This window comes from Neolamprologus multifasciatus, chromosome 7 (assembly GCF_963576455.1).
Source record: "Neolamprologus multifasciatus chromosome 7, fNeoMul1.2, whole genome shotgun sequence".
NCBI lineage: Eukaryota > Metazoa > Chordata > Actinopteri > Cichliformes > Cichlidae > Neolamprologus > Neolamprologus multifasciatus.
In genome coordinates this window covers 17,605,974-17,633,735 of record NC_140445.1, presented here as the reverse complement: position 1 = coordinate 17,633,735, position 27,762 = coordinate 17,605,974, and the positions used below count along the sequence as shown (strand labels likewise).

Below are 27,762 nucleotides of genomic sequence, written 5' to 3'. Positions count from 1 at the left end.
CACCTGTAACCAGCATGCAGACTTTTTAGAATAGTTTGTTAAGATTTCTAACTCTCATTATAGAAAAAGATCTGATCTCAGGCCAGCCACACCTGAGGTCAGCACGATTTTCTCTCAGCCAACACAACTAGTATAGAGACTGACAGCTCTGCCTCTAGTTAGTTTACCCATTCTTTTAGCTGAAAAAGAACAAAGAATAAAGGCTGTTTTCATCACCTTCTCACTGAGAAGTAAGATATTGCTGAGGGGAAGTGTTTTTAATCCACTGCGCACAGTATGATTTATGCCATTGTGCGTTACACGGGAATGCGTGGGGGGTGGGGGGGTGGGGGGGGATAACACAGTATGGGGTTGATGCATGGTTCTCGATTTTAATTTTCAAGCCTGTATAAAAGCGCAGTAGTCCTTTCAACGTAAAATGTCATCTGTCGGGCTGGCAGACACAGACTCCTTTTCAGTTTGGTTAAATTTCTCCAGGCTGAATCGCTCGACAGTTTATGCTGAGATTTCATCTTCCGTCACCACAAGCACAGATGACAATGCTGGCAGGCGCGGGAAATCGGTGAGTGAGCGTGGCTTGTGTTGTGACTTTCATCCACAGGCCGAAAAAAAAAAGGAGTGAGCAATCAAGACCGCAGCACATAGACAACCTGACCTGACAACAAATTACTCAAAAGGCAACATGCTGTTCTCAGCAGTCACCCCTCCAGTCGCCTACCGTGTCCATTAGCTTGCAGCTCCTGTTGCGGCTGCCCTGGGTGTGTTGCTTTCAGGGCGCGGGCCTCCAGCTCTTTCAGCTGCTGCACGAGCAGGGTCAGGTGTTGCAGCAAATCCCTGTTCTGCAGCAGCAGCTGGTGGACGCGGGCCTGAGCCTCGATACGAGCGGCGGTCTCTGCTGCCATCTGATCTTTCAGCAGCTGTACCTGGAGAGAGAACAAAGGCCGAGGTGTGTTTTGTTTGAGTGGGAACATTTCTGACCTGAGCGTGCAAAATGGAAACATAAACAGTGTTCTTATACATCGCACACGGCATAAGCTCCAGAATTTTACGGAGACAAATTTAGATTTACGTTACTTTCTATATTTATAATAACTAGACTGCAATGGGAAGTGCTGACATTCTGGTTGTTTGGGTCTAAGACTGACTAAGTGGTTGGTGCAGAAGACTTACTGCATTCAGATGTTTTGTTATCATCATTTGTGTGTCTATATTTCAGCCCAGGCAGTGAGATATTAAGCTGCAATAACTGTCCTTCCATTACTGTGTCAGTTCTGCCCTCTAGTGGGACAACATTAATATGAGAAACACAGAGAAGCAGGTAATAAACTGTGGCTGTTTTCTCATTATGCAAATTCGGAGTGTGCTCTGGCATGAAGCAGAGAAAAGTCTACCTTACTTTTGTGCATTATCCATGTATGAAGAATTTTACATCTGAAATCGCAACAAAAATTGTTGCACTGACGTTTCTAAATAGGCCAAAGGAAGTTTAGTCATTTTTGCCATTAGGCAAATTCCCAGCATGAGCCAGGATCAACCTAAAAAGTTACTGGCAATAGCAAAAATCATTTATTTTAATTCTGAGTAATGAGATGTCATCTTCAAAGTGCCACTAATAATCTGAAATCCTGCTGGTAGAAGACGATAATAAAAAACATAATATAATTTTTTAAAATGTTAGTTATTTATGAAGTGTGAATAGAGACATTTACCACTTAATATCTGACGTGCAGCTAAGTCCAGTTACAGTGAATCTCATCTTAAAGCTCTGAATCTGTATTTTTATTACATGTACAGCAGAGGATTAAAAAGTATTCTGTACTGTGGGCATAATGGGATTTTTGTGTGTGTGTCTAATGCTGTACACGCTGTAAGACTGTGTGTATATGATTCTTACCTGAGCAACAGCCACGTGTGTGTGCTGCTGCTGCTGCTGCAGTTGCTGCTGAAGAAGCTGCAGGTAGTGCTGTGATGCCAGCGGAGTAATAGAAGGAGAGCAAGGGCTGCTGGGAGTAATGCCTTGGGATGTCACAGTGAAGAGGGACCTTCGATCGAAGTCCTAACCCCAGACAAACAACACGGAGAGAGAAAAAAACACACTTATTGATGAAAACAGGCTGGCTTGGGATGAAGGTATGAGGTTTGAGCCTTCAGAACCCACGGAGCTGCTAGCTGCATGTCCTAGCTGCATAACATGACCTATTTATAGACCTTGGACAGATTAATGCAATTACCATACTAACGGGATACAGACTTTCCTGTTCTGTCCCCAAGACCAAGATAGTCATCCACTGAGCTCCCGAGGGGCCCCTGCTGTAATGCCACTTCTATAAGCTATATGCTCATTACCATATGATCTTCTCGTTTCCTTCCATCCTGCCTCCATCTGTCCTGTAACACATTTTTAACGATTTTCCAGATGATCTCTGGTAGCATAAAATTTCCTGGAGATATAGGGCATTCCTTAAGTAGCTTCTCACTTCCCCTCCTGCCTTGCACAGTAAGAAGGGCAGATAGGTTGTGGGTTTCTGCATCTGGGGTATTGGCAGTCATCAAGGAATGGAGGTTTTGTGTGTGTCTGTATGTGTGGTGATGGTTTCATGACAGAACATACATATAAAACATATAAAACATAAGATTTATATGTGTATAATTACACCACTTGTTATCACTAAAATGAAATGAAATGAAAAGAAAATGTAAAGGCCACATCTCACCACTAGAGGGCGGGCAGAACACTGTAATGTACTTTCAGGTTCAGGCAGATTTTTATGAGAGGCAGCTCACTGGCATTACATTAAAGATGAGGTTTTAGCTCTAATGTATCAATGTATCTAATGTTGCTCTCACAGGTTCTGACACTGACACATAGCAAGTCTGCTTTACCACATTTTTAATCAACTATGAGCAACAAACTATAGTGATCATAACTTTATGAACACCATTTTGTTCATTTTACACAAGAGCTGTCCATTTTAGTCTCTAACATCCTTACTATTTTTGAAGTTGATGGGAATTAATAAAAACAATGTCACATGCTTCAAGCCACCACTGGGATAGGCTAAGGCCGGCACCTTAGTAACCAGTAACCAACAAAATGTACAACAAAAAATACATTTTGTTTACAGCCTGTTTTTTTGGCTAATTAAAATTTGAATCATCATAGTTAACATAGGACATGCTGTGCTACGCAAGTTAGCTAGCTAGAGCTAGAGTGCATCACCTTTGCTACTCTTTTGTTTAAACAGAGGCAAACAAGCAAACTAAAAAACAAGATGGCGACATAAGGCCCTAGTTTCACAGACTCAGAGGAAAAAACATATCAAATGGTAAGAGGCTGATGGCAGACACTGTGAAACTGATTGCTAAAACTCTATTTGCATAGGCCTACAACCAGTCAGTGACCCATCCCCTTCCAGTAGGCAAACAGTTGCTGGAAGCTGTTGGTACTTGGTAGATGAAATTGGTTTCAAAGAGGTACAAAGTGCTGTACTGAAAAATTCTCTGTGATATCTTTGGTTGGTTGGAAGCTGTTTGCCGCAGTTACCCACGGTTTGGATGTTTGCATGTCTACAAACACTTGCTAACTGCTCTACGAGCGGATACTGGTAAAAGTGCAACACAAACTAGAAATGAAAAACATTTGCCTTGAAAGTAAAAGCTGGGCCTTTTGAAATCTGTTAGCTGCAGGGGTGAGGCACAACTTTTACTCTGAAGAGGTTTGTGTCAAACAGCGTGGGTTTTACTACCGCCTGCAGACAAGCTTTCTTTCATACGAACTACAGGCAACAAAGTGTTAGCAACCACAAAGAGCTTTTTAATCCAGTGCCCCCTTTATAAGCAATTTCACAGCAATAGCCAGCAACCACTCTCAAACCAGTTGGGAATACACATTTTTCACCAGTGACCAGAGGTTGTCAGAGGGTCCCTGACTCGTCTCTAGGCCTGTGTGACTGACGCATAAGATGACAAACTATAAGTAAAATGGTGGTTTACAAATCAGTAGGGGATCACAGTGGCCATGTCCATCTTTTATATACAGCCTTGGGCAAAAAAATGTTTCACTCTTCACTTACTTAAGAATTCTAGTTAAGGAAAACTTTAAGGGTGGGTCCCAATCAGCCAGGGTTTCAGGTTGACCCTGGCTGATTGGGACCCACACCCAGTTTCACACCTTGGCTCAGGCGATTAGAGGATCATCAGGGGGTCCTTTTGTCCCTCTGTGGGGGGATACTCCCACTAGGTTTAAATCTGGGACTCCCCACCATTTGACCTTAGAACTGAAGAAGCTTCTCGGATGAGAGGTGAAACGTCTTCAAGCAACTTAAAGAAGTCCAGACGCTTTTCTTTGCAAGCTCCTTTGACTACGATGACTTGAATGGCTGAGAATCTTCACAGACAAACATTTTAAATGTACATTATTAGCTTAAAAAAATTATGAAAAAGCTTCCAACTGATGAAAATCAGGGTTAGTAGTTGTCTAACAAAATATACTTTTAAAAATGCAAGCTGATTTAACACTTCAGATGGTGTCAGGGGCATTTCTGTTCATTTCTAGGTTATCATCCTGGCATTCAAATACAGCCAGTCCCTTTGTCATCTTTACTTTGCATCTTTCCTGATATCCAAATCTCTCATTATTCCTTCCTTCATCTATTTTTTTACCAGCTGCTCACTCTCTCTTATTCCCTCCTTGCTTATCTTCATGGTGCAGATGTTGGTGAACCCCTCAATGGGATTACGGTGGCATTTCTCAGAAAATCAAAGGGAACACGCTGGGTTTCTGGGATTAAGTGTCCCCCTTACCCAGCCAGCAAAAATATTCAGGTTCCTCGCTCCTATTGCACTCTCCCTCCTTTAGTAGCATGATAACAGCTGTGCCTGCCACACTTGGTCCTGGTGACAAATCCAAAAGGAAGACATCATAACACACCAAAGCCTTTGCATCTTTTCTTCCTATTGCTCTCAAAACCATAAAGAAAGATCATCGTCAGCTTTTAATTTCACAGGGATTCAAGCTCTGCCACATGTTAAACACAATCTAACCAAAATCTATTATTTCCCACCTCATGCAAGAGTTATCAGGTTATTTTATGTCTCCAATAGGCTGCCAAATAGCATCTTTTATTAGTCATGAAGAACTGCAGTCAGTGATGTGGTCAGGTACTGCAGTAGATGAGAAAGCACTATACTGTACTTACTTAGTTCAATGAGCCATTTGGCAGTGATATGCCTAGATTATAGTATCAAAACACCACCAGAGCCAAAGCAATGAATCAGAGTTGATGCCCTGCAGCTACAAAGGTAGAAGCCGTTTGATGCAAAAATGAAAGTCATCATTACAGTGTGAAAACTCCTGCCTCACACCTACAGCCAGTGTCAGAAATAAAACAGGAGCTTCCACATGGAAAATGTGGTGGAAATATATACTCCCGTATAAAACACGGGCATTTATAGTACAAGTTTGTGAATGTGATACTGCAGTGTAAGGGAATTCTGCATGTCAAGTTTAATAAAAATATTGGCATAGTTAAAGAGTTAGTACGCTTTCATAGAAGTGCTTGGGAAATAGTCCCTGTACTCTCCGTAAGTAAGACCTGGCTTGTGCTGCTTCTTTGTGTGATTTTTCAAAACAAAGAGACTTTTTGTTATAACTGAGATTGTGCTTATGAATGATGCCAATTAAGGCAGTTTGTTTTTTAGCTTGTTTCTCATTGTGGCATTAAATTGAAGGGAGAATTTTTAATCAGAGTACAGCATCAAGTCGGTTAATTTGTGGGATATGGATCAGGTGAGTTAGGGGGGTGTTGATCAGTTTCAGCTGCTTTGGTGTTAATGAAATTATCGACAGAGGGGGAACAATGGGACACAAAACAGAAATGGTTTTGTATTCAATTCAATTCAATTCAATTTTATTTATATAGCGCCAAATCACAACAGCAGTCGCCTCAAGGCGCTTTATATTGTTGACTGTTTTGTAGGTGGAGGCCATTGAAATGGTAGCATGAGTCTAACTCCTCCAGGATTCAACATCAATACGTGCCATTGCCAAAAGGTTTGCTGTCCTCCAGCACGGTCTCAATAGCATGGAGGAGATTCCTGGAGACAGACAATTACTGTAGTAGAGCTGGACAGCGCTGTAGAAGGTCCTTAACCCATCAGCAGGACAGGTATCTGCTCCTTTGTGTAAGGAGTAACAGGATGAGAACTGCCAGAGCTACAAGATGACAACCAGCATGAACGTCTCTGACCAAACAATCAGAAATAGTATTCACGAGGGTGACCTGAGGGCCTGTCATCCTCTAGTGGGCGCTGTGTTCACTGCCTGACACCATGGAGCCCGACTGGCAGTTGTCATGAAATATCAGAATTGGAGCTAAAACTAGTGCCCTGTGCTTTTCATAGATGACTGCAGGTTCACCCAGAGTACATGTGACAAACATGAAAGGGTCTGGATAAGCCATGGATAACGTTATGTTATCTGCCTGACTGGTTTGGTGGTGGGTCAGTGATGATCTGAGGAGGCATATCCATGGAGGGATGCATACACCGCTACAGACTAAGTAACGGCACCCTGACTGTCATTAGGTATTGGGATAAAATCCTTGGATCCATCATGAGACCCTGTGTTGGTGCAATGAGTTCTGGGCTCCACCGGACAATGCTGAGCTTCATGTAGCAAAAATATGCACGTTTCTGGAGGATGAAGGAACCGATAACATCGACTGGCTCCCATGCTCATCTTACCTTACCTCCAATAAAACAACAAAAACTGCCTCTCTACAGTAATCAAATGAATGTATGCATCCACTTATTACAGTAGACTGTATGTGAACGAGGCTGTTCGGCTGGAATTTATTTCATTCTCTTAATGCTGGAAATGGGAAATAAACCCTTCCAGCTCTAACGTGTTGTCCAAATGTAATCGTGTGAGTTTGAAAAATAAATAAGATGGTGACATACAAAATGTTACCATAACTTCTGTGTGGAATACAGAGTAAGACTGATGGCTTTTCAGAAAGGGAAATATATCATAAAATAAAAACCTGTGTATTAGGTGAAATATCCTGAGCTTCATGAATAATAAAACAACATGTTTCTGTATGTACATGTACCTGATATGTCAAACCTGTTCCAGCTTTGTCTTACAGTATCTTACCATGATGGTCTGTCCAGGCTTGACGACGTTGAGTTCAGCCAAGCTCTGGAGAATTTCGCTCACTGCCTTCTCACACAGAGAGCTGCCAGCTGCAGGATCTTCTCCTCCTCGTCGTCCCTCATGTTTGCTGTCCTGATCATCTTCCCCTCGCTCTGCCCCCGTCAGTGTGCGACCTGTAGAGGAATACACAAAAATGGATCATCTCCACATCTTGTACATGTTAGATGTTCTCTCACATGTCCAACTTAAAGAGTAATTTACTGAACAAGCGCCTATCAAACAAACACGGCCCTAATTTATATAACTCTATAATAATGCTATTTCAAGCACACACATACCCGCCCGTCATGATTAGCTCTCTGATGTCAGATAACATTTCAGTCACTTTGAAAATTACCCTCATTACATGCAACACTGGCAATCACCCAGTTTTTTTCCTCCAGTAACCTGAAAGCTGTAATCATGGGAATATTTCCCACTGCTTCCCTCATCCTACCTGCACAAACTGTACTCAGCACGAGGCCTTGGAAAACACTCAAACACTACATATTATCTTAATGTTGTTCCTTAGATTCATTTACATCCCGGTGTAACCAGTCACGTGCCTGTTACCATTCAATCACCGTTCTAAATGAATCGGATGGTGAGGTTTGACAGTTCAATTTATGCCATGAAAAAGCATGTAATCAGACTGAAGAAAGGCAAAGTCAAACCTAAGTGACCCATGTGGCTGATAAATACTCTCTTTTACAGTGTTCACCAAATTTAACGTGGGATGGTTTCTTTTCTTATTTTTAAGCTTGCCTTTAAAAAAATCTATGTTCTTTAAAATCCTTAAAAACATACACTGTAGTCCACAATATACACAAACAGACATGTGTCCAGAAAACCAACTGTATATTATATGATTTAGATCAGGTGCAATAGGGCAAGCGCGGGGTACACCCTGGACAGGTCGCCAATCTGGTGCAGGGCTAACACAGAGAGAGAGACAACTATTAGTACTCACCTGTAGCCCTATGGGCAATTTAGAATCATCAATTAACCTAACCCCACTAACTGCATGTCTTGGGAGGAAGCCGGAGTGTTCTGAGATAACCCAAACACGGCGTGTCCATGGCCATTTGAGCCCGGGAACATCTTGCTGTGAGGTAACAGTGCTGCTCCATTTTAATGTCATATTTATTATAATAAATAAATAAACGTGTAGATAGTAATCTGAATTAGAACTGACAGAATTGTGGATCACAAAAATTAGTAAATCTCATCATGTTGTCCTCACCGTGGTTGCTGGGCTCCTCTGTTGACTTGTCACTTTCTCCGTCAGCCTGCCCGTCAGCGTCCTGCTCGGCGTGCTGCAGGCTGAGCTTGTGGCACACCTCAAACGCCTGACCTACTGTTCGCACGATACGCATGGCCTGTGTCTGCCACAGAAAAGAGGAACATTGTGATAGGAATCAATGCTTAGAGCAGAAGTACAGCAAAATAAGTCAGTTACACTGATCAGCCTAATACGAGTTTTAAATATGAACTATTAGTAATTTTGACACTTTATGAATTGGAAAAAAACAAAATCCCCTTTGTGGCACAATTTTCATGACTGATGTAAAAACAAGAGCAGCAGTAACTTGCAAAAAACTGCGGACATATAAAAAGAAGGAAAGGTAAAGAGATCCTCGTCTCAAATATGCAGCTGTAATCTTTGTCCTTGAGTGCATCTGTTCTGTATTCACAGCATGTTGTGGATCTGGTAAGCCACCGAATATTAAATAAGCCACTACAAATTGAATCTTAAATCAAATTTAAAACCAAATATCGAATAACAGAGCTGATATCATCAGAATGAAATATTCTTGAATGAAAGAGCAAAGTGAAAATCACAGAATACTAAACTACCAGACCTGATGTGTTCTGCACAGTGTTTTCTTTCTTCTGCCTCTAAAGGCAGCTATGCCCCTGTAACCAAGCTCTGCTGGCCCTAACTTCAAATGGCTGTAACTATCATAGTGGACATAGCGGAGATCCATAATAAGCTTTTCATGAGTCTGGTTAGAAGGCGTGTGAGCCAGTCAAACTGTACCTTCTTCTTTGACTTGAAGACGTTGCATCTGAAGGAATTACTGGAGCCATCTCTTGCAATGTAGCTGAAGATCTTTAAGTCCTGGGAGTCATGTGATACGTAGAAAATCCTGAAAACACGACAGCTGATTTAAAAAAAACTCTCTCTTGCCTTTTAATATTAGGCATTTGTATTTAATAGCAAATAAATGAGTAGAGCCCCACTGATTTAGCAGCGCCAGGATATTTGCCTTTTGCTTATCTGCAAATGATTCAGTATTGGCGTTTATAATGGCTGAAAAATAGACAGGAGAAACACCGTTCAACTACTTTGTCTGTGTTGATGTTGCATAGTTTGTCCACCGGAGGGCACTTTGCAACTTCCCCACTGGCAACGTGTGTTTGGAGTGTCACAAACAATCAGCAGAGCCAGGCAGAGCATAAATAAGTTAATAAATTAATTCATAAATAACTACACATAACAACTGAAAGGGACTTTTTTTTCTAAAAGAAAAAAATATTAGTGGCTTTAACGTGATCGCAGAACATCGGCTTTGTTATGGGTCTTAAAATCCTATATCATGAGGGTGTGGAGCCATTAATCAAGCACAAATAATTCACCTTCTTCAGAATCAAGTAAAAGAGCAATACGTACTTTTTAAAGACACCTGCTACTGTACTACACTACTGTGGCTTATACTGTACAGACATTATGTCATGGTTGATACTACACTACTGCCAGTGCAGTAAACTGGTACAGGTCAATTTTTCATCTGTTTCTAGCTCCTCTACTGTCAAATGTCTCCACTGGGAAGCAGGCAAACAAATTATAACGACCTACTGCTCAAAAAGCACACTTACACACACAGAAAGGATAATTACATTGAACATCACTAAGACCCTTGGTGAGGTGTGGTTCTACCAAATGAGATCCTCTCACAGATTTATCCATAATTTACATCAACTTGCACACAAATCTTTGACTGCACACAAACCTTACTCCTACTAGCATCTGATATGCAGTACAATTTTGACACGTTAGAGTTAAATCGTTTGGGAGCAGGTGACATCTTCACCTTGTCAACTAGTGATTGTTTGACAAAAAAAAAAATTAAACAATGACAGAAACATGCTTCGCTAACTACAGTGCATGCATAAGCTGTCCCCTATGTATTATGAATGTAGCCTCGTTTTCCATATATAGCCACCCATTATGTATAGCAACGTACACGTGAGGACATGTAAAGCATGCAAAAGCTACATCCACTGGGCCCGCAGTAAAGGACAAAATATCCACTTAGAGGGGTACACTGTATAACCTGTAGTCTACTCAAAGCAATTACTTTGGGTAAAGCATACATCAAGATGCAGAGAGCAAAGAACAGACTGTGCTGAATATCAGACAGCTTTATCTTCTGAGTATATAACTGAAAAAGGGAAGATGAGATTTTATGGCTTGTTTATATATGAAGATATGAACTTGTTTCAAGAGGTGCACTGACCTGTATATTGGATCGTGCATGATCAGCATTTTGCTCTCATCCCATGTCCATTCCTTTCTCTGTGAATGAAAAGAAAGAGCTTATATCTCACTTCTAATATTCTCGTGGAGGTGGTTCATTTCTGAATCCAGGAGAAAACGGTCATTTTGGATTCTGGTAGCTTGCCTTCTGTTTCTTCCTTAGCATCACCTTGACCCCGTCCACAGACACCACGATGCTGACCTTTTTCTTCTTGATGTTCTTGGCCTTGAATTCGTACTGGGAAAGTAAATGAAAAAAAAGTAGATCGGAATATTAATCATGCATACATAAAGAGCATCTTATCTTTTCTGCAGGATAGAAATGTGACTGCTGCAGTAGTGGAGCTTTAACTAAGTAAGAATTAGACTGCACAATAGTGAATGATCATAGAAAATAAGTCTTTTATAGCAATTTCCTAATTCCATCTGTTTGCTTGGAGATGATTATCTGAAGACACGTGCAGGATGAAATCAGATACCTTTGCAAAAATGCTTAGAAACTACATTCACCAGTCACTTTTTATGTACACCTGTTCAGCTGCTCATTAATGCATCTACCGAATCAGTCAATCACGTGCTCAAACCCAACACTGAACGTGATTAGAGGGATTTTGGTTGCTGTAATTCACTTAAAATTCACTCTGACATTGTGTTTCATACTTGTTATACAGTCGCATCGTAGACATATACCAACAACTCCAGTTCTTCACTGCAGTGAGAGATGTCTTGCTTTGGCAGGGTGGCAGCATTAAGAGAACAATCTATCAGCATTAAAACAAAATCGGCAGTGCACTTTAATTTATCAGCATTTTTAATGGCTTGGCAGTTTGCAATAAGAATTCTGATCAAGTCTGATAAACATTTGCAGCCAAGAAAAAAAAAAACTTCACCAAAGCTCTCAGAGACAGACGAAACAGCCCCTCAGCTGCAATGCAAGTCGAGTACATCGAGTATCGTGTTATAAAGACTGTGGCCTTGCAGAGCTGAACCACATCTCTTCTTGGAACACAAACTATCCTACTAAATTAAACAACATTTAAGTACAAGGCCTTGGGTATGGGTTTGTCTTCATTCTGTTAGCTGAGAAGTACACAACAGCTGTGTCTGCACAGAGTGACTAACACGTTTCCACCTCATCAGCTGGCCAGGCACTCTGCCGAGGAAGTTAGCAAGTCTGGCCTGTCAACTCAGATCAGTTATAAATAAGAAGCAACTCTTGTTAGCTACGAGCTATAATGGCTTACAGTGAGGCCGCAGGAAACATCCATCTTTCATGTCCCAAAATGCCTATATTTTGTGGACTATATTTGGTAACATATGCCTGCAATATGAGATGAAATTCAGCTGCAGAGGGGAAATGTTGAGACCTTACTATCTAGAACAGGGGTGGGCAATTCCAGGCCTCGAGGGCCGGTGTCCTGCAGGTTTTAGATCTCACCTTGGGTCAACACACCTGAATCACATGATTAGTTCATTACCAGGCCTCTGGAGAACTTCAGGACATGTTGAGGAGCTAATTTAGCCATTTAAATCAACTGTGTTGGTTCAAGGACACATCTAAAACCTGCAGGGACACCGGCCCTTCGAGGCCTGGAGTTGCCCACCCCTGATCTAGAACATGATTGTGATTAGCATAGAAAACTCAACTCAGCTCAACTTAAACAACTTCCACAGCTCCCCTTCCTCCATCTTAATATAAAAAAAGCCTTCAGCATCATTGAAGTTGCACTTTTGTGGTACCAATTGTTTGGTACTACCTCAATACCCAATTCAGTAAGGCTAAAAAATAATCCTGTGTACTTAAACTTTATTAAAATGTAATTGACAATATTAAAATATCCTTTTAAAGCGCTGACATGGTTTGTTATTGACTGTGTATGTAAAATATTAGCATTCTAGTTTGTTAGCGGGACACAGATTCAAAATGTTAGCTTGATTGGTGAGTAGCCTACTAAAGACTACAAGCTATAACATTAGTTCCATTACATTAGTTTAAGAACTTTATTTAACATCAGTCACTGTAAACATTTTAGCCTGTGGTAAAAAGTTCATTTCACAACAGCAATGCCAACATTCTCAAAACAAAATATAATGTTTATACGAGAAAAGCAGTGCAAAGTACCTCATTACCTGACTTTCTGAACAATGAGTCAGGACAACGCTATTGCAAAAAAAATAAAATAAAATAAATTAATTACAACAATGGAAATAAACATTTAATTGTGGAAAATTGGAAAGATGCGCATGATGTCTCACTGAAATGAAAAACGCACTAAAAACCAGAATGCACAGAACAGATTAAGTGGCTTTAAAATGTGGAGTCTCTTTTCTTTCTTCTGTATATCTGTAAAACTGATGAAAGGTTTAGATTTGGAAAACTCTGTCCCAATGTTTTCATTAGATTTAATATAATTATAACATAGTGGCAAACACTCAGGTATCCAAATGCAGTCAGATTCATATATTTTCTTCTAAATCTCAGCAAAAAATTTGTTTGACAAAAGTAAATTTTCTATATTATATCGCAAATGTGATTATACTTCAGTTTGTTGAATGAGTAAAAAGAATGGAAGAGAAGAGAATATAAGATGCTGGCATGCAAAATAAATGTGAATAAAAGTATAGAGACAAAGAAGGGTAAGAAGCCTATAAAATGCAAGAGAGAACATAGGAGGAGAGGCGAGCAGATACAAAGAGACAACCGGAAAGGAGGTTAAGAGACAACCGTTGTTACGTAAGGACCCCCCGGAAATTGTGACCTTTTAATTCAGCTATACAATGGCAGTAAATAGCAATTAGCTGAGCATTATGAATTCAAGACCTACCAGATATGATTCTGAGTCACATCTGTGTTGTATTTTAACTTTATATATATTCACACTCTGAATGTCTCCAAAGACAGAGTAAATAACTGTTGTGACTCCATGAAGTCATTTTTGTCACCCGTTTCCGTGTTTATGTACCGTCGTTCGTGATAATTTTCTGCTTGTGTCTATTTGCCCTGCTCTCTCAGCCCTGGATCCATGGTGATTAAAGTTTCAGTCTCTAATTATACAGAAAGGAGTCCTGAGAGAGCTGATTAAACAGAGAATAGGTCTTTAAAGTGGAAGAGGACAGAGAAATGCAGAAACAGAAACAGAAAGAAATTCTAGTCAGGATTCAAAAAAAGAGTACCGTCACAGCCATAGCAGAGCTTTCAGCTAAATACTAGAATAGAATAGAATAGAAATATTCTTTATTGTCCCTCATTGGGGAAATTCACTTTCACGTTCCAGCAACAAAGTGACAGGCAGATGGAGCATGCAAGGAATAATAGACTCTACAGGGCAAATTCACCACATGAGAAAAAAAAAACTAGCATGCATTCTTGGTGTTTACAGTCATATTTTGGCATCACAAGGCTAGTGTTTGGTCATAAACCAGAATTTAAATCATTTCTTTATTTTTTGAGAACCACGCTGTGTAAAAAATCACTATCAGCAAGATAGTATACATTCAGACTACACTATACAACTACTATGACAATGATTTAAGCAATTTAGCTTACAAGCTAAAAGTAAGTCCTGAAAGTAACAGAATTAACTTCTGAAAGATTTTTGGGGCTCCAAGACCAAACAGATTATCTGCAACTGATTTCTAATGTAAGACTGAGGAATACAAAAAAACAGAGACCAAAAAAAAGAGCACTGTCACAGTCATAGTGGTGCTTTGAGCTAAATACTAGCATGCAGCAAACTAGCATCACAGTCATACTTTAGCATCATGAGGCTAGTGTCTGGTCATAAACCAGAAATTAAAACCTAAACAACACAACTGCTATGACAATGACTAAAATACTTTAGCTTGCGAGCTATTAGTTATTATTAACTCTGACACTCTTCCAAGTATTTTTTGTCCTGCCTTCCTCCCCTCACCCCCAACCTGTCATGATAGCAGCCTATATAAATACTATATAAATAAAATTGAATTGAACTGAAAATTGAATTACCTAAGTACTAACACTAACAAAAATATCCTCCATACATTGATCTACACTGTGAGGTCTAATAAATGCGATTTTGTGGGATTTTGTGGGATTTTGCAACTTCATCCAAAGTATGAAATTTTTATATTTTCTTTGCTTAAGTGCAAAGTGGCAGCACGGTGGCACGGTGGTTAGCACTGTTGCCGCACAGCAAGAAGGTCCTGAGTTCAATTCCAACATCAGGCCGGGGTCTTTCTGTGTGGAGTTTGCATGTTCTCCCCGTGTTTGCGTGGGTTCCCTCCGGGTACTCCGGCTTCCTCCCACCGTCCAAAGACATGCAGCTTGTGGGGATAGGTTAATTGGAAAATCCAAATTGCCACTAGGTATGAATGTGCGAGTGAATGTAAGCGCGAATGGTTGTCTGTCTCTGTGTGTTGGCCCTGCGACAGACTGGCGACCTGTCTAGGGTGTACCCCGCCTCTCGCCCTATGACAGCTGGGATAGGCTCCAGCGCCCCCCGCGACCCTGAAAAAGGAGAAGCGGAAGCGAATGGATGGATGGATAAGTGCAAAGTGTTTTGAAATATTAATGTAATAACTTGCATTGTTATGGTTTTCCCGGTATTGACATCAGAACAAACAATTAAAAGCTCATGACACAAGATGCACTAAGCCGTATGTCAGCTCTGAAAACCCTAAGGATATTCCAGAGAAGAGCTTAGTTCACTTTAGCGCGCTGCTACGGATGCTGAAACTTTCTGAATTAGGTTAGAGAAATTTAGGTAACCAGATTTACAGGCTCACGTGAGAGGAATAAGACCTGAAATGCAATGAAAGGTGCATGACTAATGAAGACTGAACAGACATGCAAAGGCACATGAGCTAAAAATCTCCCTTCAAAGACTCAGGTTTTAACCATAAAACTTTAGTTGCAATGCTGACAGTGAGTGTTGCAGTACTACAGCAATGTAAAAGCTCAAGGCGAACATACTGAGAGCATTTACTTCAGACCGTTCTCAGCCTGGATGTGAGCATTTAAGCCTTCAGACTCATCAGTCTTCCCAGACAGCGTAACAAATTCCAGTCAGCGTTTCCTCTCTGCAATCTATTATGAAAGTGTCAGACAGAATAGTGATGGAAGTTGCTATGTGCACAAAACGAGGAAGGGAAAACTCACTCTCAGTAGAACATTTCACTGTTATATTTTGTTTTGAGCTAGCTATTTTACAACAGAGAAACACAGAGGAAGATTAAACCAAAGGAGAGAGATCAATCACTTTTTATTAGGAAAGTATAAGAAGGCAAGACAAAAAAAAAGGTTACAGAGCATTTTCAATTTGTGAGTAATTAAATATTTAATAGCTTCAAGGCAATGAGAGCCGCAGCCAGATCAGATACTTGAGATTGTTTATCTGACAAACTGCAATGCCCTCAGAATGATACTAAAACTTTGGAAAATAGCTTTAATCTTTAAGACTTATCTATTCATGTGCTTTTAAGGCCTGCAATGTTAGTACACGACTTTGTCCCAGACTGAAATATCTCAGTAGCTAGTGGATGGATTACAGCAGTTTTGACATTCATGTCCAGAAGACAAATCCTGTTACCTTTCCTAATTTTCCCTCGAGTGTCACTGTGACACTACATTTTATCACTGAAATGTCTGCAAGACTTTGACTAGCTATTCTTTAACTGTCCAGGCCAATCAGCTGCACCTTTAGTTCAGTGTTAATGAGCAAATGTTACCATGCTACATGCTAAAAATCTCCATTAAACCATTAGATTACCTTAAATACAGATATCAGAAACATTATAATATTATAGACCCTGCTACCTAAATTAACCCTGTATGGTGATCATGGGATAGATAGTGTTTGTATACAAGTAACGCCAATTTTCACCCTGAATGTGATCAGTAATCTTTCTATTCTTAGTATTCTTACTGTACATATATAAAGACTAAAAAGAGACAGAGATGTGACTGATATCCCTTTTTTCTTGAGAGTCTGCAGAGCAAAGGACAGAGCTCCCAGTCATTATGTGGAAGTAATTACACTGCAGATACTGTAAATAAACCTCCGGGTCCCAAATGGTACCTGCCAGCAACCTCTAAATGAAAGGCCACCGAGTCCTACAGTTAACATTACTCGATTCATGTTTCAAATTCTGGCTTCTGCGAAAATTAAAAGGAGTGTTTGGAAAAGGACATTTTTCCCCCTCCTGCTTGATGTTAATGGACATTTTAAGAATGAATAAATGAGGAGGGTTTTAGGTTGGGCAAACAAAAATCATGGAATGAGAAGGGCGCACCCCCGACTCCCACTCACAACCCCTCCCCGCTTTCAGCAATCCTGAAAAGCAGTGGAATGCGAGGTGCATTGTGGGTCACTCATGCTCCCCGTTGTACCATTGAATCTATACAGGAATCCACAATAGGCCCTATAGATCGCAACCTAGCAACGGCTTCATTATAATTCCCCAGATTTGGGGAGTTCCAAGGAATTTCACTGCTTTTTTTCCTGGATTCAGGGTACAATGAGATGACTGTTGGGAGCAGAACTGAGGCAGGAAGACAGACTAGCTTCCCCAACAGCTGAACATTTAACATGAAAATAAAGATTTTTTTTTGGAAGAGGGGTGGGAAATCAAATTACTGGGAAAAAAAAACGAAATTCAATTAAAAATGAAGAAAATGTACTTTGCTGCATGAGTTGAACAGAAAGTGGAGCTTAAATCGCTGCTGCCGGTCACTCCTGAGGCCAGACAGGGAGGACAGAGTGACTCTCACGATAGCAGAGATGCCCAGACCTCCTGGCACGTCTCATCGTTAGTCAGCAGAAATGTGTGTGTCGGTGCAATTACCCCGGAAAACGACCTTGGCCTAGATCAGAAATAGAGGGGAGTTTTATTTTTCTTTACCCTGGCGACGTTACATATCTCTCTCTCTATATATAGAGAGAGAGATATATATGTGTGTTTGGAAAAATTGAGTGGACAAAATGAAGAGAAATAACGCGTGTGCTGACTGCTCTCTACTGTGTGATGATATTACTCCTGTTTGCAGCCCCCAGTGAGCAGCAGCAGTCTTTTCTCAAGAGAGAGCGGGTGTTAGCAGAAAACAGAATACTTAACGGCCTGCTAAATAGGGGCTCCTCCATGACAGCGGGCTTACGCGCAAGACGGCAGGCTGTTAAATAACTGCAGCTTTTTTTCTTCAGTAGAACATGGCACAGTGTTGATCGAAGGGCTTTGTTTACGCTGCTTCACCGTCATTTACTCTTCTTTAACCTGACCTCAGCATGTTTATTTTGGGACTTTAGTGACAATCTTCTACCAGGAATACAGGCTTCACCAGCTGGTCCTGACTCTCCACCAGCTCCATCTGGGACCTCCAGCTGTTACTTTTCTAGATAAATGGCTTTCATTACTTACACTGCAGGTCTGTTTACAGTGACTGACGGACAGAATTGACCATCACAGCTCGTGCTCGTGCATCTGTGCAGGGGGGAGAGGAAAAGAATGAAAGTCTGGGACGCGAATACAACGGAGCGCATGGATTGATCACCATTGTGTCGTTCCGTTTAAAACGAAAGCGGCAAGGTCAAGATGAAAACCTTCCGCGGATGGTAAGCAGCGAGCGTGACGTGAGATGTGAGTACCTTTGGAGAGGATTCAACTACACTTGAGGCAGACTTGTCAGAAGAAGCAGCTAAACCCCAGTGCGGGCCAAGGCAGGCACTCCTCGAGTGCTGGCGCCCTTGGAGTGAGAATGGGCGCACGCTTGAGTGAGTCACTGACAGGCACAGTGAAAGGACAGCCAGTCCCAGGGCGCTGACGGCAGCTACTCGGGGTTAGTCACATGGGAAGGGAGGAAATACAAAGGAACAACCTGAGCATGCCAAGCACTTGCACTCAATGAGAAACAGGCTGAAGGTGAACGAGGAGCTGAGGCTGTTATTCATGTTATTTCACAACTTAAAAAAAACCCTTATCTTAAAAGAGTGAGTTACACACTTCATTGTGTTTCAGGTGCGCTTTAACACGTTGTGTAAAACAGAGGAATTAATCAGGCATGTCTTGACATCTGGAAAAATGGAAGCGAGGGCGAACTGTACCAACACGCATCTCAGTACCTAGTGCTGCATTAACCTCCTAGGACCCAAACTCTTCCACGGCATGCATTTTTAATTTCTCTTTTATATTTGGGCATATTGGGGCCCGATGAATGTAAAAACAAAGAATTACCAGATTATTTTTTTTTTACCTTATTTTTGTTTTTAAGAAAAAACAAGCCACATATGAGGATATTCGTTTAAAATTTTGATAGAACAGTAGCAGTATAATGTCCTCGTAAGTGGATATCAGGCCTTTGTAGAGCAAAATTGAGTATTTTGGTCTAAATAACCCAAAATGTGATGTCCACATATGTGGACACAGGTCCTAGGAGGTTAAGAGACAGTGACAGTGTCAGAAACTTGTGCAGTTTTGTTAAAATTATGGGAATACTCTACATTAAATGTGATACTATGAACACTTGTTGGCGTTTTGAAGGTCATAATCAGACTTATTCCAAAGAGTGTGGGTAAAAATTATTAATTCTTTATAGTTAAACACAGTTCTCAAGGAAAGGAAATCTGGTCCTGATGATGAATCTGAACAGCTGAATCTGTTGGATAATTTTACCTGCTCGGCATGGTTGACAACAGTGATGCAAATAATAGCCCTCTGTGTCATTTATAAAGCGCACGGCTGTCTGGATACCACTCAGGATCGATTTAGCCAGGGGTTTATATTACAATAAAGACGCCATCTAGGCCGGGGAGTTTCTGTTTAAAAAAGCACCAATGAAAACTGAAACCAAACTGTGTGTCTGAAATGACAGGTGGAGCCACTGGGGCAACAGGGCATCATACAGAAAGGGGGTAAACGAAGGCATCTGGCTGATACAGGGATGCTGAGTGTGACTCTGTCCAAAGCAGTAGTCTGGCAAAGCAGCAGTCAGAGTAATAGGATTACTGGGATGAACGCTGTCAGATCACAAGCCATAAAATCCCTTTAGCACCCAGTGCAGGGGGGCAACCATCAGCGATCTACATCCATACTGTAACAGAGCTTGTATGGTACTATAGGCTGACTAATAAACACTTGTGTATGTAATATCTGACATCTGCTTTGAAAAAATAAAAAAATAAGCTGAGACCCAGAAGAAAAAATGTTTTGATATTTTTAGATTTTTTTGAATAAGGCTCTGATTTCCCCTTCTAGAAATCTGTGTGTCTACACACTACTTTGTATTTAATAATTAGTCATAGTCTCTGGCTCTCTTCCACTGTGTGTAGTTTTTCCTGTCTCCCCCCAACCCTTCATGGCTGCTGGCTGCCCGTCCCTGAGTCCTTCTTCCTGTTAAAAGGGAGTTTTTCCTTCCCACAGTTGAAAGTGCTTGCTTATATGGCGTGTTCTCTGTTTTTGTCTGTACCTCACAATATAAAGCATCTTAAGAATAACTGATAACTGATTATCAAAATAGCTGGTAAAACAGTTTTTTGTTAATCTGTTAAGCATTTCATTTCAAACCCTTCAACAGACTGGCGACCTGTTCAGGGCGGACCCCACCTCTCGCCCTATGGCAGCTGGGATAGACTGCAGCCCCCCTGTGAACCTTAATTGGATAAACAGAAGAGAATGGATGGATAAATGGATACTTATCATTTCAGTAGTTGTTCTCTGTGTGCTGTCTCTTTGTTGGGCTAAAAACAAATCATCTTGGGTGTTGGGGAAACACTAGGTGATGAACCATTTACTAGAACAATGCAAGGTTTGAGGTCAGTGCTTAATCACATGCTAACCCTGTTTTAGGGAGGCAAACATGGGCTGTGAATCAGGGTTGCCCACCATCTGTGCCTTACATGCAAACATCCCCCAAAAAGTCCCCTTGAGGAGGCTTTAAGAGAGTGTGAGAGCTTTCATGAAGCTCAGACGTGAGTAGCTTAAATCTATGACTGAGACAGCTTCTCATGCAGCCCACTACACCAGCAACAACATGTCTGACAACAGAAGGCAGTGCAAAGTGTGCCACCACATGGCATTGATTGATGACAGCCAGCTGCTTTCTACTTAGTGCTGTCTGCAAATTTCATTCCAACCTGACTGCATTCTTCCACAAGACAGGGTTAACACTGTGTGTAATAATATTTAAGTGAACTGTTTAAATCATTGTACGATTCACACAATACCTGGAATGTAACTACAAACTCAAATGGCAGGGGTCAAGTGGAGTCACAGAGAAAGAGGAGACTGAATCTGGCAGCATTCATTTCTTTACATTAATCAGGTATCTTATTTGGTGTTTTCATTTGGCGGCCCTGAGTCTTTGAGGTCCTTCATTAGTAATACACTGCAGAAGATTGGACGCAATCAAAGAGATCAAATACACCGAATGTCTTTTGTGCAGAATCAAAGGACTTGGTGGAGATGAGCAGTGTGCAGTCTGATAACCAGGACTATTCCTGTACTGTCCTTTTCACTTATTACCCAGAAGGTCTACAGCGGACCCACGCTGCTCACACACACTTGTTTGTCATGTAAAAGAATACATTACCAATTTGGGGGATTTAAACGGTGGGGTTTAAACATGAAAAAGCCAGCAGTCATTAAAACCTCACAATCTGTGATGTATGATGGTGTTTAGAGCCCAGCTGTATTTATATATTAGCAAAAAAAAATTTTTTCTTCTTAGACACACAAAAATCTGGAAAAATTGCATATTACTAAGATAATGTGACAGTGCAGTTAAAAAATTATCTTGGGTGTTTTGCTGCAAAGCTAAATGCAGCAGCCTTGGCTCGACTCCAACCCTTTGCTCTGTCTTCCCTAACTCTCTCCATGGTTTCCTGTCTCCTCTCCACTGCGCCATCTAGTTTAAATAAAACAAAAAACACCCAAAAAACATTTTTTAAGAAGAATTTGAAGATTTAGAGAATAAGAAGATTTAGATTAGTCATTCATTCTTCCAGCTTATTTTGAATTAGTTGCTTGTCCTGGTTTTGTGTTCTTGAGCGCCCTCTGGTGGACAAACTATGCAACTGTCATAAAATCGCTGAAGGGTGTTTCTCCCACGTCTTCACTTCTCTTTTTTATTTTTTTATCAGCATTATATATGCGAATATCAGTATATTGGCATATAACCAATATTTGCCAATATATCAGTCAGGCTCAGTCAGGAGCAACAAGTAACTAGCTTGCTCAGCATAAGCTCTGAGATAACTTGTTCAGAGACAAGAATTGAGATTTCCACACTGGCACTCCGTTCTTAACCATACATTACCAGATTCAGAAGAACTACATTACTCTTACACTGATGAACTCAGCTGATTGCAAATAGCTCATATATCTAATTGCCAAGCTCTAATCTGGGGCAATATTAGTTTAGTTTAGCTCCTTAAAGAAGTAAGTCCCCTATGCAAAAAATAGGAAAAGAGAGCCAACATATCAACTGAAGTATTCATAAATACCACAACTAGACATTTGCCAGTGAAATCCCCCAAAACAGAACAGACCCTCTACCGTTCTTGTGCATGAATGCATAAAAATGATTGGCTCTAATTGGCTCTTTGGGGGATGTGATGGAGCAACCACCATAAAGGAAAAAATACATTTGTATCTGATCATGGTGCTAAATGAAGTAAATTACTGACTGATGGCCTTCTGGGTGAATTCATGTTTGTGCTAGTTTTTTAATGACAATCAGTAACTGCAGACGCATTCCATATAAAGTTTATTGGGCTTAACGAGGCACTAGAAGTAAAGGATTTATTCTCTGCAGACAAGTTTCATGGCAATCCATCTAATACTCATGGGATTTTTCAGTTTGGGAACAAGTGCTCCCCAATGGCTGCTGTGGGAATCTAATTAGATTTTCACAAATAGCCGGCTCTTCAACAGAGACAGAGGTTGGTGATATGACTGACATTTGATATGACTGTGTCCAAAGTTCTTTTACAGATGGTCAGCAGAATGAAATTGCTTGCTGGTATAATGGAGTCAGGATAATTCTGGAAAGCTACAACATGTTCCTGCACTTGTCTGATGTACCTAATCTAGGTGATGGTGACAGGAAATAGAGACAAATAGACATGAAAAAAGAACACGATCTAAGGAGCTTAGGCTTTATCAAAAGCCACCAAAGACAGGCAGAGAAAGTGAGAAACCAGACCAGTCAAAGATTACACAGAAATTCAGCTGGGATCAAATTATTCAAAGGAAGCACAAGAAAACATGAAAGAGTTCAGAGTTTAGGAAATTGAGATTCCGCTCCCAAAATAAGCTAAAGCCTCCAGTGCATATCATTATACAGCTTGTGGGCTGTCTCTTCCCTCATTATTCATTCAGTTCTTCTGCCCTGATGGCTTGATGCTAGTGAAGATAACAATGAATGCAGCAAACAGTTTCTCCAACTTTCACTGCAGCAGTTTGTTACATAAAATCTGTAAAGGAAATCACAAAACATAAAAGCCTTGGTGTTTTTGTCTTCAGTCAGTCTACTAAAAATACAACAGTTTTTATTTTATCTGTATTCTATCTGCTTATGCTGCAGGAACACGGTTCTTTGTAAGACAAAGATATTGTTAATAGACAAGTATGAGCCTATATTGGCCAATCACAGAGTGGTATTAGCAGCTACTGTGGATAATACATGTTGACATAATAAACTGGATAAACTCACAGTTCACAAATGGTGAGATCATCCACTAGACTGACTTAGACTATTGTTTAAAACACTCTCAGCACTGTGTGTAATAGAGTATGCATCAAAGCTGGGCAGATTATGTTTATAATCAAGCTTTGTCTAGTTTGTGAACTGTTCAATGATCCAGTGACAATGACGTTTCTGTTTAAAAGAAAGAAGAGCTCTGGCATCCCTACTAAACATCTGTTGGTGCCACAGACATCCAATTTAGGTGAGTTCCCAAATTTGCGAGTAAAGGACAAACTATTCAACTGAACTCAATTTTATTTACATAGCGCTAAATCACAACAACAGTCATGTCAAGCCGCTTTCTATTGTAAGGTAAATGCCCTACAATAACAAAGAGGAAACCCCAACAATCACATGACCTCCCTATGAGCAAGCACTTGGTGACAGTAGGAATGAAAAACTCCCTTTTAACAGGACGAAACCTGTAGCAGAACGAGCTGGAGGCTCAGGAAGGGGCAGCCATCTGCTGCGACCGATTGGAGGCGAGGGGAAAGAGAGAGGATAAAAGATGCACTGTCGAAGAGAGCAAGATATTAACAATAATTAATCATTTTAAAAAGGAACGTTGTGCTCACCTTATGCCAAACAAACGTTTTACTTGAAGTGAACATGAAAAAAGCTGTGATTGAGAGGTTTGGTGCTACAAAGTATTTGAACAATTTGATATATGTTTGCCACAACCTAACATATATATTATATGTTAGGTTGTGGCCTCAAATATATCTATGTTAATACAAAATCTCCCACTGAACATCATTGTTTGAGTATGACAGACTCTGGTTTTCTGGCTCTGCCAATGTGCGATACAGTAACTGGAGAATTATGCTAAATTGCTTTTAGTTTGATCGCATTCACTGGCTTGTGGGTGCCATCAGAGGTACAAATGAGTGGGAACAATAAGTAATGGCAATCTGGCACCTTCAGTTATTAAGTTATTAAATCTGATTGGCAGTTTTATACATCATTTTATAATTTCTCTTGTGCTGCAGGCTGATTCTACCAGCTGATGCCAAGCATGCATTCAAATCAGAAAGCAGTGGCACCACAACGTCTTGCCTGCACACGCTCCTCACATGCTTTATCCTCTTTACATCAATCCTGAGTACGTGGATCCAGATGTCAATAAAGCTACGTTCAGAACCTAGCTTGTTACACTTTTTCACACAGCTAAACAAATATCACGATGCACATAATATTACATTCACATGATTATTACATTTTCAAAGGTAAATAGTATTGCTCAGCAAGTGACATGATACTGGAAATTTCAAGTTTTATCTATTATTAATGAATTGTTGTTTAAATAATAACAAACATAATATTTGTGTGTTATTCCAAGGCTACAATGGACAAAGGAGTGCATTTGCAGTAAGGTGGTTAAGTTTAAGGAGTGGAATATCTTACAGCTACTGGTTGCGGTGTCCATCATCAGTGTCAGGTTAGCTCAGAATTTATAGATTTCAATTTAAGCTGATGACACTTTGTAGTGTAATGTGCAAATTCCACCTTTATACTAACTTTATACTGGCTAGGGTCTGGAAAGCAGTCATGATAGCTCATGTAAGATCTGCTCATATATCCACAAAGAGCAGTTAGGCTCAGAGTCCCAGTATCACTGGTCAGGTGATCACAGCCTGTCCACAAAGAAGAAACATCTACTAGAGCTCATTATACTGTGGAGCAGCCGTGGTGGGTCATCTAGTCATTGGAAGGTTGCTATTTTAATCCCTAGTGCCAGTCTACATGTTTACATGTGAATTATCCTTGGGAAAGATGTTAAACCCTAAGTTTCCACCCATGTGAGTGTGTGAGTGAATGTTAGACAAACACAGAATAAAGTGCTTTGTGATTGGGTGAATGAGGTTAAAAATAAGGTGCCTTTTACTTCAATTAAGCACTCGAATGTGCTTTCTATGTATCAGTCCATAATACACATAAATGTGGGACTGCCTTTTGAAAATGCACAGCTTTTATTTCAATTAGATTTGCATAGCAGGTTTAAATGCAACTTAAAACAAGGTATATATTAATTGCAAGTAGGGCAGGGCAATATGGCCAAAAATATTTATCATGATATACATTTGAAAATTTGCGACAACAATATAACAGACGATATAATTGATGCGAGACAAAATACTTTACAACTCCACAACTTTATTAGTGCAAAAAAAACCTCATCAATGTATTTTCACTTAAATAAGCAGCTGTTTTTTATGTGCATTAAAGCTAAAAATGTAACAGTGCAAATGCAAATTCCTTGCTGACAGTTTAACCAAAAGGTATTTCCAGTGGAAATTGGTCGACATATCCTCAGCATAACCGAGTATAATATCCACAAAACTTAAGAGGTTATCCACACACAATAAGGCAATATTATGTTGAAGCACAGAACGTATCACTCCGCGAGGCTCCTGACTACGGTAGTCGTAATGTTCCGACAATCCATCAAGCGGTGCGGCTTTGTAGTATCGTACTAAAACAATTTTTGACAGATTTTTGAGCATTGTGTACCACATAAAATCTATTCAAGGTCAGTAAGCACAGCCAGAATTCCTACATAAGGCACACCGGATTATAAGGGGCACTGTCAATTTTTCAGAAAATCAAAGGATTGATTTTAAGTGTGCCGTATTTCCTGCTTGCATGCGCTACCAAAAATTGTGCTTTGTTGTGTATCTGACGGACGAAAGCCAAACCAGTTCCACACCACTGAAGTTGTAGCATTTTTACAAACCAATTCTGGTTCATCCGTTTCATTCAACGATCCGGTTTCGCCCTTCTCATTCTCCGTCGCCGCCATGCTTTTTCCACCATGTGCATATGAAAACAAAGGCACTGCGCATGCGCGTTTTACCCATATTCTATCGCAATATTTCATTTTCTTATCATTGCCCAACATTATATCGGTATTACCGTGAACGGTATGATATGGCCCAGCCCTAACTGCAAGCCAGTCCTATAAATCCATATAAATACAAGTTAAATATCACTGTCACAGACAAAGGTTAAAAGAGATCAGCTTTGGGAAGGAAAGAGATGGTGACTAAGATGAGGTGAGATAAAGAAGGAAGGAAATAATTTATTGCTTGACTGACTGATGAGAACACTGAACCACATTCATGTCAGGAGGAGTGTTGGTTCACCTGAGTTGATGAGTTCAATTCAAACTGGAAATTAGCCATGCTTTAGCTGTGTCTCCAAATATGGAAATCATAAATTTGCTACATTAAAGGTATCAAGACATCCCAAGTAAGCAGTAGGAAGCTGTTAAAGGAGCAAGAGGAAGCTGTTAAAGGAGCAAGAGTAAAGTGTAACTAACTGATGGAGGTAAGTTTGCATCAACCTGAGCTTAATCCTTAACTGCTTTGTGCATATTTGAACCACGGCACATCTGAGACAGGAGAGGAATGAGGGAGAGTAGTACGGTAGTAAAACAAAAAGAAGATCAGGGTGTTTGGGAGCTGAATTGGGGGAATGGAAGATTGAGACCTTCAGGCTTTATATGTAGCACTTTGGAAGAAGATGAGAGAAGTGAAATAAATGTGCAGGCGCGCACACCCACACAAACGCGCACGCGACTCCAAATCACATTTAGAAGTAGGGCAGCCTATCCTGCCAGCTCGAAAGCCTGCAGCACTTTCCTCAATCATTATCCAACAAACGATACTAAAGTACGATAGGCCCAGTTTTATCTGCCTACTCATGCTAAGGAAGAATGCTCCCAGGCAGAGAAGCACAACTTCCAAACATGGCACGTATATTTTAAGTAATATGACAAACGGACATGTGGGAAAATAGACTTTTTTGTTGCGATTATGAAAAAAAGACTTTTAACCTTGTGTGTCTTTAAAAACTGCAGGCACATTCTAGAAAACAGAGTGCTAATCTGAATATAGAAAACAGCACATTCACAGTTCGTTCTACACTGTTTCTGACTCATCTTTAAAAACATTCACTACACACTTCTCAGTCTTAACTGTACTCTCCTCCACATCGAAGAAGAAAAACAGGTTTGTGGAATGCTTATTAGTTTGTTAAATAAGACTGAAATAACACATTTACATGAATATTTAAACTCTTGGCAATGACACAAGTTAGACTGGCACATCCTGCTTCTCTCAATGCTCTTTTAAATCATTTGACAACTTAACTGTAGTTGAGCTTTGCCTTATTTAAACTTTTTTTGGACATAATTGGAAAATACGCTATAAAATTGAATTCCGACAGCACTGAATTAGCATATTGTTCCTGCTAAAAACTGTTGTTTGCCTAGTGAAGACTGGGATGGAAATCCAATTGAGATACTTT

The 27,762-nt window shown here is 40.4% G+C and overlaps 1 protein-coding gene and 1 long non-coding RNA gene across 3 annotated transcripts in view; one reads left to right on the top strand and one right to left on the bottom strand.

The window, feature by feature from the left end:
* LOC146514046 (carboxyl-terminal PDZ ligand of neuronal nitric oxide synthase protein) overlaps positions 1-27,762 on the bottom strand; it is a 51,802-nt gene that overhangs the window by 14,461 nt on the left and 9,579 nt on the right. For both annotated transcript variants that reach the window (XM_085166476.1, XM_085166477.1), the window contains exons 3-9: positions 10,882-10,974; positions 10,717-10,775; positions 9,237-9,345; positions 8,439-8,580; positions 7,157-7,329; positions 1,895-2,056; positions 719-923 (exon numbers count right to left, since the gene is read on the bottom strand). In XM_085166476.1, coding sequence (XP_085022602.1) covers positions 719-923; positions 1,895-2,056; positions 7,157-7,329; positions 8,439-8,580; positions 9,237-9,345; positions 10,717-10,775; positions 10,882-10,974 — 943 coding nt within the window. The remainder of the gene's footprint in view (positions 1-718; positions 924-1,894; positions 2,057-7,156; positions 7,330-8,438; positions 8,581-9,236; positions 9,346-10,716; positions 10,776-10,881; positions 10,975-27,762) is intronic.
* LOC146514047 (uncharacterized) lies at positions 15,303-25,799 on the top strand. The gene is made up of 2 exons (XR_014875100.1): positions 15,303-18,350; positions 20,284-25,799. It is a non-coding gene; the product is annotated as an uncharacterized LOC146514047 (long non-coding RNA).